At 38.9% G+C, this 12038-nt stretch overlaps 1 protein-coding gene across 1 annotated transcript; it reads left to right on the top strand.

Annotated features, from left to right (window-relative positions):
* Window positions 1–8410: 8410 nt before the first annotated feature.
* On the top strand, window positions 8411–11779 carry LOC138868434 (uncharacterized). The gene is made up of 3 exons (XM_070145988.1): window positions 8411–8639; window positions 10498–10656; window positions 11340–11779. Exons 1-3 carry the CDS (start codon window positions 8411–8413, stop codon window positions 11777–11779), a joined length of 828 nt encoding a protein of 275 aa, XP_070002089.1.
* Window positions 11780–12038: the final 259 nt, after the last annotated feature.

Genomic DNA, 12038 nt, shown 5'->3' with positions numbered 1-12038 from the left:
GTCCGACGGGAATTTGCATCATGTTTAAATTTATGCACAATACATGCTTGTATTGTTTCTAATTGCAGGTAAACCGACAAGTAACTGCCATCCTAGCAAGAGCAATCCTGCTCCCGTTCCTGCAGCCATATCAAACCTGACCATTCTTGCAGACTGTTCGCTCACCTGGCCCTAGATATTGCGTCCGTTCTTGAAAAGTCTTCATTGGTATACTCCGCTGATGCATCCTGAACTACATATATCTCGATTCCTATAAAACCAGAGATATGTAGGCAGCTTAAAAGCCTGGGTGCGTCCTAACCTCTTCAAACCGTTTCGCTCGGTCAAAATTGGCTATCATTTCTTTACCCGAAAACTCCTTCATCCTTCCCGGGTAAAGAGGGGCATCTGTTGATACCCAATTTTTTCTATATATTTTTAAATATGCAAAATACCTTCAAAATAGTATATATATATATATATATATATATATATATATATATATATAAGCATGTCCAAAGGTTTTATTATTTTTCCACAATTTTTAAAGGTTTTAATTGATTTATTTCCCCCTTTTTATCAATAAAATCCCAATAATTATTTCCAAAATTATTATTTTTGATGATTCATGTAGTGGATTTTTATATTTATGCCAAATTATGGCTAATTTAATTTTTACATATTTTTACAATTTTATTTAGTATTTTTAAAGCTAAATTGTATATAATTGCAATATTAGCCCTTTCGAGGTTTAATTAGGTTTTATATTTATAAAATGGGGTCTTGTATTTTTAAATTGTTATTTATATGTTATAAATCATTTTAGATTTTTAAATTAATTTCCAGAAGCCATTTACTATTTTTTATAATTTAAAAAGGGGAAAATTGGCTATTTAAAAAATAGCCCATTTGTATTTCAATTTTAGCCTAAATCGAATCCCCAATTCCCCAACCCAATTTTAATTGAAACCCGATCCTTACCCAATTAAATCCTACCCAAACTCGGATCCCCACATACCCCTTTTAATCTAGGCCGTTGATCATTCAGATCAACGGCCACCGTTCCACCTTACCATTTTTAACCCCAAACGACCCCCTTACCCTAAATCATTTCCATCAACCCGCCGCCCTTGAATCCCCTTCCTCTCCAATTCTCTGCAACCTCACCTAAACCCTAGCCACCGCCACCCAAATCCACATTAATCCCTTTCAATCCCCACTCAATCCTTGGACTCTCATGGCTGTTTGAGATGTATACCGGTCTCCTACGTCTTCTGGTGGCCCGTTTGTGTGATTTCATGGACAGATCTCGAAGAGATCTGGTCCAGTCCTTGCTCAACCTCTATCTTTGGTCTTTTTTCGGCCATCCATGGCCGTTCGAGTCAGATCCTTGACTTTTCCGGCTAGATCGGTAACTTTTCAAAGTCTTTCTCATTTTTCAAGGTTCTCTGAAACCCTAACCTTTAAGATCTTTTGATTTTCTTTCAGATCTATCTTAGATCTATGTATGTTATGAACCTCTTAAGTATTTTTCTCAAAGGCTTTCCGATTTTTCAAAGCGAATCTTCGTCTTCAACGACTAGGGTTTTCTCAACCTCTTTTAAAAAGATCTCTTCTCCGATTTTAAGTATTGTTTTATGATTTTACCATGTTTAAACAATTTGTTCATGCTTTTCTTCTACCTAGTTCATCGTGTTAAAACCCTAGGTATATTTGGTTTTATCCGAGTTCTGAAGCTGTCTTTATTTGTTTGTGTGTATACTTGTTTCGATTAAGTCCTTTGTGTTTGAATCCTTTTCCATATTTGACTTATCTGATTCTGAGTTCTTACCATTTTTTTAAACTCGACTATTGTTAAAATCCTAATTTCTTAAAAGGTTTTCCTCACTTGTTACTGTGATTTCTTTACTTATTTCCGACTCTCTTTACCGGTTAGACTGGTTTCTTCACTTGGGTTCTTCGTGAGAGCCATGACTGCTTGACCTTGTTGATTACCATGCTTTGAATAGTCCCTAGCCTATTCATGTCACTCTTGTATGTTTATGTTCATTTAATTTGCTCCTTTTTGTCAATATGTTTGACCCTGCATTTCTAATATGCATGTTCATTCCTCAAGTTACGATTAATTGCAAAAGTTTTCTTGTAAACCCTTAAGTTCACTCGTTTTGTTTAAATTGATTGATTCCCTTCCTTTGTTGTGATGTTTTACCCCAGCTGAATCCTTTCCCAAAATTAAGTATATTTTTTACTTAGACTAAAATATTTACTTTATACTTTTACTATCCCTTATATGGTCAGAAATCAATCTTCCTCGAATTGATTTTCTTTCCTTAATTATCCCTGTTAGTATTTGTTTGAGCAGTAATTCCTTGGTTAAAGGGAATACTTGCATTAATGAGATTCTGATTCTGATTATTTCCATATTTGTATTAAAACTTTACTGGTTACCTTAATTTTCTACTCGTTTTCAAAGCTATAAATACTCTATCCACTTTTCTTTAAACACATGAACAATTGAGTTCAGAACACACACTTACACACTCAAAAACTCTCTCTTTCTCTACTACTACTTGTGTTATTGTTTTGTCTAGCCGGCTGAAAGCCAGGGCTAGACTGTGGAATCCTATTTGCCTTATCTTTCTGCACTTTGCTTTCTCAACTGGTATGTCCTAGTTTAATTTTAAAGCTTCAACAACAATAGGCTCTTTTAATTGTTTCAGCTTCTTTCATTTTGGTCTATTTCTGCTTGTGGTTCTGCTAAGTTACATTACCAACATGTTATAATGTTCCACCTTCCCTTTAGATTAATGCCCTCCTCTATGTGTGTTTCAAAGCATGACCTGTCAATAACTTATTGTGTACTTGTCATCCCAAGTCCCTATCCTTTCAATGTGCTTATGTTCTTTCTGACTAGCCTATGATCATGCCAGTATCAGCTATTGATGTGCATGTCCTACTAGTCCTAAGACCCTTGATGGGGTTATGTGTTTATAGTCAAATGTCTGTGTGTCCCAAGTTCCTTGACCCCTTTTGTGACTACTGATTCTGTGTGTGATCCCACCTCGGGAGTTTTGAGTTTTATTTGCTACTAAGACTGATTTTAATCACCTCTGTTACTGATTGCTTTCCAAAATCGACTATCAATCCAGCTTTTTAAACAAATTCCTTTCAACGTGTGTTCTGCACTTTCACTATACTCTTAGAATCTAGGTTCTGCCCCTCTTGTGTGAGCCTTGCTTTGGGACTCTTGAGCTCCCTCTAAATCTGGACACATAAGGGTTGTGTGATGACCCAAAAGGTCATCACTTTCTTTTAAATTGAATTCTGTATTCTGAAGCCTTGAAAACCTCATTTAGCATACCTCGATTTGCGTGCACAGACCGGGTGCGTAGCCGGAAAGCCTAAATATGAAAATCTATAAAAAATGATAAGTTTTGACTATAAAATGAGTTAATTTGACTTCGGTCAATGTTTTGGGTAAACGGACCCGGACCTATGATATGATGGTCCCGGAGGATCCATAGGAAAATATGAGATATAGGCGTATTCTTGGAATCGAATTCCGATGTCCCAAGCCCGAGAAATGAATTTTTAAAGAAAATTATTTTCTGAAATTGTTTAAAGGAATTTGAAATGAACTTTGATTAGAACATGTTGGTATCGGGGCCGTATTTTGGTTCCAGCGTCCGGTACAGGTCTTATATGTGATTTAAGATAACTCTGTGAAATTTGGTAAGAAACGGATGTCATTTGACGTGATTCGGACCTAAATTGCAAAATTTGATGTTTTAAGAAGTTTGAAATAATTCATTGATTTTGAGGTTTAATTCGATGTTAATGATGTTAATTTTGCAATTTGATCGCACGGATAAGTTCATATAGTGTTTTCGTGTTATGTTTAGTTTGGAGGCCCGAGGGCTCGGGTGAGTTTCGGAAGGTTTTAAACTCTTAAAAAATTGCAGGTTTTCAGCTGTTGGTATTCTGATATTTCCTTCTTCGCGTTCGCGGGAGGACCCTCGCGAACGCGATGTGTTAATTATGCTGAAGAAAATTCCTTCTACGTGAACACGTATGATGGGTATAATTTATTCATATATATTTTATATGTTAAATATTAAAGATTTTAAATAAAACATGAATAAATATATCATATTCTCCCATATTCTCTAACATACTTCGCAGGAGAAAGAGCATATGAAAATAGAAGAAAAGAAGCAAAAAAGTGGAAATTGAGTAGCCAATCGGGAATGAAGAAGCAAATGGACTAAAGCACCATAGTTGCGACGATAGCAATTGGGAATCATGAAGGAAATCGCGCCGCAATAGTGTTATTATTGTTTGTTGTAGAACTTGAACTGTTCTCTCTTATCACTTTTTAGCTTCTGTTGGATTTGATATGTTCCCCGTAGCATGTACCTGCCCTCCCATTTACATTGTTTATTCCTGTTTTTTTATGTATATTATATAACTGCACAGTTTTATCGGGAGTCTGGTCCTAGCCTCGTCACTACCTCGTCGGGGTTAGGCCAGACACTTACTAGTATATAGGGTCAGTTGTGTTGATGCTACACTCTGCACTATGTGCAGATACCAGAGCAGCATTTGGACAGTAGCACTTGGGGAGCAGACTTTAGTCTACTCAGAGATCCCGAGGTAGTCTTGCAGGCGTCTGCAGGCCCGACGTTCTCTTCTATCTATTTATATGTTCTGTTTCTACTTGTTTCCGAGACAGACTGTATTTCCTTGTTCAGACATTTGTATGTAGTATTTATAGACATTCCGTGGATATTGTGACACCGGTTTCTGGGTAGAGACGCATGTTGGCATTTTCGTACTGATATTGGAATTATATTTTTTGTTATTATTTAAATGTTGATCACCTGTTAATTCAATTCGTTAAAAAGAGTTAAAAATGAAAGAGATTGAATTTTATATATTTTATGGCTTGCCTAGCTTCTACGAATAGGCGCTATCACGACTCCCGAGGGTGGGAAATCCGGGTCGTGACAGACTGGCTCTTTCACACTGCACTTACTCTATTTGGTTATGCAAATCTGGGTGTGAGCACTGTCCGGGATCCCTTGAGGTCCTTAGGGAACTCTGACACACCCAGATATGAGAAGGCTTTAGAACAACATTGGCATTTGAGGTGGTTTATTCCATAACTCAGAGAGGAAGTCAGAATCAGGTTTCCTGTAGTTGTAACTTCTTATTTTTACATTTTTCTTATGTAATTCAATCGCACGGTCTGTAATAATTTGTAAACAAGTATGGGGTTGGTTAGTGAAATGGGGTGGAAAATATGCATGCTATAGTTGTTAAAGGGTAGAAAACATGTTATTAGGTTTACATTTTCAAATCGTGCAATAGAAACCATGTCTAGGAATTCATACAATGCATTAGAAATCATGTTCTTAGGATTCATGTTTCTTGCTTCAGCATCTCATTCACTAATCCATGCTTTATCTCTATCGCTTAGAAATCTTGCTCCTAGGGCAATAATAGTATTGCTATAAAAGTTGTATTCACAAAGTTATATTCTGATAATTCTGTAACTCACGCATACATTTAGAAATCATGTCTTAGGGACTCTATTTCTTTAACAACTCTGCCATTTGCATATGCATATTAGATATCCTGTCTAGGATCCTGTTTACATTTCGTCCAAACCCCTAGTTAACTACTGATTCATGAAAAAAGTAGTAAAGTAATAATTTTCGCACTGCGTTTTTTGAATAAAATTGGCAACAACTTCTACGAGTAGAACGACCTGTTTAGGTAATAATCATCTGCAACTGTCTTAATGACTTGGAATAACTACTGCATATGGTTTTATACCTAGGCAAGCCTTAGGTAATAACCTGACTAAAAACAGAACTGCCTTTATTTAATTATCAACTACTACAACCAGCAGGCAGGCCTGATTCAGACTTCTTATCTGAGTCATGTAATAAATTTGGTTCTGCTTCAACAACTTAAACACCATGCTTTGGTATTTTTTTAATTCAGACCTTAACTGTGTATAAGTCATGTTGTTTGTGTGCATTATTTGTGGAGGTATAACTGAGCCTTCTATCTGCTTACATGTTTCCCCCCTAATTGCAGTCTTATATGTTTTGTATGTCGCTTTAGCATTTTTACCTTTAAAACTCAAGTCTGCCTAGAACCTCCTTCTTTTAGGAATAGGAGTCGTAAAATTCCTCCGGGACTGATAGGAAGGGACAGGTAGCAGCATGCAATATGAGTCGAGACCAATCATCGCTCTAATTACCTTTATAGGGTGGGAAAGGGAAGATATGGATATGATGACCGATGCATTAATACCACGTGTAGCCCCTCTTTTGAGGAGTGTCATACCGGGTATTGCATTGTTGTGATCCATATTATAAACAAACCTAGGACCCCATCCCTTTTACATTCTCAAGTATGTTAAAATTGTAACTCTTTTCAAAATCTCGCCTCTTTTTAGTTGTTTTTTTATATATGTGTATTAAAACTTAAATCCCCTACTATTTGAGCCAATACTTTCCTATTTGTATAAATTCACAAAACCTGTTTGGCCGAGAACCACACTAGTGGATCCTGAGGGGTGTCTAACACCTTCCCCTTAGGATAATTTTAAGCTCTTACCCTGTCTCTGGTTATCTAACATAGTTGTAGATGAACCTTATAGGTGTCCTAATGCACCTTAAATCATTAGGTGGCGACTCTTCAACCCCTTCCCAAAAGAAATGAGTTATCCCATACTGAATGTCATAAACCCGATTTTCCGATGTGAAGAGGAAAAAAGGGGGCGTGGCGGCATGGCGACTCTGCTGGGGATTTTTAGGCTTTTACCATTTCATATTGTTTTTTGTGGATTTGTATACCTACCTATGTGCAATTACTTGTTTAATTTCTTTAAGCATTCAATTTCTTTTTCAAAAGCGAAACTGACATATCTTCTTTGCTTTCCTTTATTGTCGCTTTAAATTATAAAACTATTGTATTTATTGCTTTCTTAATGTGCAAATAAATGTCAACATACTTTTAATTATTGCATGATAATGCTCAACATCATACTCCACTCGTGCCAAACAAATACCATAGCAACGCTTGATGATTGGTTGCGCTCTTCCTATATCATTACCCCCTAAATTCGGAAAGGCATATTTGCGGTAAAACTAGTCCGTCAGTGGTGCAGTTGACGGTTCTGAGCCTTCTCCCTTTAGTTGTCCGCTCAAGGGTACCAGTCTAAAACCCCATAGAAACCTTACTCTATTTAAATTGTGCATGCATCATGGTCAAACCTAGTTGGGTCAGTTATGTTATCCACATAATGATCCTTTAAGATAGCCTTGTCCAAAAGTCCACTGGGTTTACCTAAACCCAAACGGACATCATCACGTTCTGTGCATTTATTTGGAGAACTAAATGCTTCATGCTAAATTGTTGATATTATATAGTCGAGTCCGGTGGAGGTATGGTCTAAACCCTTTTGTTTTGCAGAAAATGAAGAACGAGGTCCCCAGCTTCGATATGGTTAGCACACTCTCACTCTTACTAGACTGGTGGATGAGTCTTCCATCAAATGACCAAATCAATGAATGGAAAGAGAGGGCCACAAAAGCTAGCAAAATGTTGGAATATCTAGAATACAGTCTGCTGGAATTGGAAGGAAAAGTGAGGAAGAGAGTCACCGACTGCCAGAACGCTGAGGGAAATGAAGAAGAACACCTGGCAAAGGCATTTTTACTGGTGAACCTACGCGAGCTGGAAGAATTGATCAACGAGAGCATTCAACTTGAAGAATTGGGATTCGTCTATTTTTTTATCAATAAAGTGAGGCATTTAGCATTCTAAGTTCTCCAAATCAATTTGTCGCTAGGCCTACCTCGGGCACAAAAGAGGTTTCCAAATTAGGACACACTTTACATTCCCGCACGATGTGTTTAAATATTGCAATACTTTCTATAATCCTCACTAACTTGATTACCTTTTGTTTTTATTTTTGTTTTTATTATTCCCCTCCCCAAAGGTTAGTTCGTGCACTCTGGCATCATCATCTTATTTTACAAGATCCAGGGGCCCTCCACCCACTCCTCATCTTAGTCCTGTTAAGGACTGTTGTGTTATTCTCGAGGAAGAGGGGAAGGAAGGCCCTTCCATACATGCTGTGAGCAGAGGGGCCTATCTCAAGAATTGGACCATCAGGACAACCAAAGCCCGACATGCCTCGGGGTAGTAAGGCTAAAACAAGCATTATCCATTGTTTTTACTAAATGATTTTCTTTTCGCATTTTTAATTCCCGCAATAAGATCTTCAATGTTCAAAACAGTTATGCAATTTATCAAAGCATTTTGACTTTTCTTATGAATCAACACTCATTGTTATCGTTTTCTCTTATTACTTTACTTGTACAACATTACTATTACTTGTCTTAATGAACCAATGACTGTGACATGCAATGAAACAACACAAAAAACGGACATTGACTTAGAGGAAGATGACATACCTGACGAGATTGTTAAAGAAGTTGAGAACTTTGAGAACAGACCTAAGTCCAACCTGGACGACACCAAGATTGTCAACTTGGGAGATGTAGAAAACATCAAGGAAACACGAATCAACATTCACCTATCACCATCAGAGAAGGAAGAATATACAAAATTCCTAAAGAGTATGAGGACATATTCGCCTTGTCGTATGATGACATGACTGGTCTGAGTACGTCCATTGTAGCTCACAAACTACCAACCGATCCAATGTGTCCATCGGTAAAGCAAAAGCTCAGAAAGTTCAAGCCTGATATGAGTTTGAAAATCAAGGAAGAAGTCAACAAGCAGATCAAAGCTAAGGTTCTCAGGGTAGTAGAATACCCGACATGGTTAGCCAATATTGTGCTAGTACCAAAGAAGGATGGGAAGGTCAAAGTCTGTGTCGACTACCGAGATCTCAACCAGGCCAATCCGAAAGACGACTTCCCTTTGCCAAATATACACATATTGATTGACAATTGTGCCAAGCATGAGTTACAGTCATTCGTAGATTGTTTCGCTGGTTATTATCAGATCTGGATGGATGAGGAAGATGCTGAGAAAACGGCTTTCATTACGCCATGTGGAATGTACTGCTACAAGATGATGCCATTCGGCCTGAAGAACGCAGGGGCCACCTACATGAGGGCCATGACTACCATTTTCCATGATATGATACACAAGGAGATAGAGGTATATGTGGACAATGTTATCATCAAATCCAAGAAGGCCACTAACCACATGGAAGATCTGAGGAAGTTCTTCAGTAGATTGCGGAGATACAACCTGAAACTAAACCCTGCAAAGTATGCATTTGGGTTCCTGCTGGGAAGTTGCTTGGGTTTATTGTGAGCCGCCGAGGGATAGAGCAGGATCCGTCGAAAGTCAAAGCTATTCAGGAACTACCACCGCCAAAGAACAAGAAGGATGTGATGAGTTTCTTGGGAAGGCTTAACTACATCAGCCGATTCATAGCACAGACTACAGTTATATGTGAACCAATCTTTAAGATGTTGAAGAAGGAACCAAATGGACCGATGACTGCCAAAATGCCTTCGACAAAATCAAAGAGTATCTGTCAACACCACCAATCTTAGTCCCGCCCGAGTTAGGTAGACCCTTATTACTCTACCTTGCAGTATTGGATGGAGCTTTTGGTTGCGTCCTGGGGCAGCATGATGAAACGGGGAAAAAGGAACAAGCCATCTATTATCTCAGTAAGAAGTTCACCTCGTACGAGGCTTGGTATTCTCTATTGGAACGCACGTGTTGTGCTTTGACTTGGGTAGCTCAGAAGCTAAGACATTACTTCTGTGCCTATACCACATATCTCATATCGAGAATGGATCTTTGAAGTACATCTTTCAGAAGCCCATGCCCACTGGCAAGCTAGCCAAATGGCAAATCCTGCTGAGTGAGTTCGATATTATTTACGTAACTCAGAAAGCGGTCAAGGGACAGGCACTGGCAGATAATCTTGCTGAAAATCCTGTGGATGGAGGATACGAACCCCTAAAAATGTATTTTCCTGATAAAGACACATTGCAGAACCGTATGATGATTGGAGAATGTTCTTCGATGGAGCAGCAAATTTAAAAGGAGTTGGCCTAGGAGCAGTCCTAGTATCAGAAACCGGTGAGCATTATCCGGTGTCTGCCAAACTCAGGTTCCCCTGCACCAACAATATGGCTGAATATGAAGCCTGCATCTTAGGGCTTAAAATAGCCATTGACATGAACGTTCAAGAGCTGCTAGTAACTGGAGATTCAGACTTACTTATACAGCAGGTACGAGAAGAATGGGAAACCAAGGACTCCAAGATACTCTCGTATCTGCATCATGTATAGGAATTGAGAAAGAGGTTCACAAAGACGGAATTCCAGCATGTTCCCAGAATCCAGAATGAGTTCGTCGATGCATTGGCTACCTTTTCATCCATGATACAGCATCCAGATAAGAATTTCATTGATCCCATTCTGGTAAATATCCATGATCATCCAGGATACTGTGCCTATGTTGAAGAAGAAGCAGACGAAAAGCCTTGGTTTCATGATATCAAGAAATATTTGGCAAAAGGGGAGTACCCAGAGCTTGCAAATCCTACTCAGAAATGCACACTGCAGAGATGGTCCAACAATTTCTTTCACAACGGAGGAATCTGTATAGGAGGACTCCCGATTTGGGATTATTAAGATGTGTCGACGCAAAGGAAGCATCCAGGCTACTAGAGGAAATTCATGCTGGGACTTGCGGTCCACATATGAACGGTTTTGTCTTAGCAAAAAAGATACTCCGGGCTAGTTAATTTTGGATGACTATGGAAACGGACTGCATCTAGTATGTCCGGAAAAGCCACCGCTGTCAGATACATGTAGACATGATAAAGGTACCTCCAAGCGAGCTTCACACAACAAGCTCACCATGGCAGTTTGTCGCCTGGGGAATGGACGTTATTGGACAAATTGAGCCTGTTGCATCTAACGGACATAGGTTTATCCTAGTAGCCATCGATTATTTCACCAAATGGGTCGAAGCAGCATCCTACAAGGCAGTAATTAAGAAAGTCATGGCAGACTTTGTTCGCGACCGCATTGTTTGTCGATTTGGAATTCCGGAGTCAATCATTACTGATAATGGCTCCAACCTCAATAGCGACTTGATGAAAGCTATGTGTGAATCTTTCAAGATCAGACACAAGAATTCCACAACCTATAGGCCTCAAATCAATGGAGCTGTAGGAGCCGCCAACAAGAATATCAACAATATATTGAGGAAAATGATAGAGAAGCATAAATAGTAGCACAAGAGGTTATAATTTGCTCTATTGGGGTATCTCACCACAGTCCGTACATCAACAAGGGCAACCCCCTATATGCTGGTTTACGGAACAGAGGTTGTCATTCCCGCTGAGGTAGAAATTCCTTCCCTAAGGATCATACAGGAAGTTGAGCTCGACGACGCAGAGTGGGTAAAGAGTCGTTATGAGCAACTAGACCTTATAGGCGGAAAGAGAATGAATGTAATCTACCATGGGCGACTCTATCAGAACAGAATGTCCACAACCTTCAATAAGAGAGTCAAGCCAAGACAGCTCACACCAGGGCAGTTGGTGTTAAAGAAAATTTTCCCGCATCAAGATGAAGCCAAAGGGAAGTTCTCTACCAACTGGCAGGGTCCATACATACGGGTTTTGACAGAAGGAGCCATCACACTTGCAGAAATGGACATAGAAGTCTGGCCAAAGCCGATCAATTCAGATGTAGTCAAGTGTTACTATGTGTAATCCTTATGCTTTCCTATATGATGTAAATTGAACTATGCCTGACTTGATTCCCATTTAAGAGGGGATACATAGGCAGTCCTATGGGTTCGGTCACAATTCAATAAAAATTTCATTTTCCTCCGCAATTGGAAACTGGGGCAGAATTTTGAGGAGGACCCTCAAAATTCTGAAGTAATTTCAGCCAATCATCGCGCGAGCAATAGTTAGAAACGTCAACCCATCAAACTGGGGCAGAATTTTGAGGAGGACCCTCAATATC

Source organism: Nicotiana sylvestris, chromosome 5, assembly GCF_000393655.2.
Source record: "Nicotiana sylvestris chromosome 5, ASM39365v2, whole genome shotgun sequence".
Taxonomy (NCBI): domain Eukaryota; kingdom Viridiplantae; phylum Streptophyta; class Magnoliopsida; order Solanales; family Solanaceae; genus Nicotiana; species Nicotiana sylvestris.
This window is presented reverse-complemented; position numbering and strand designations above follow the sequence as displayed.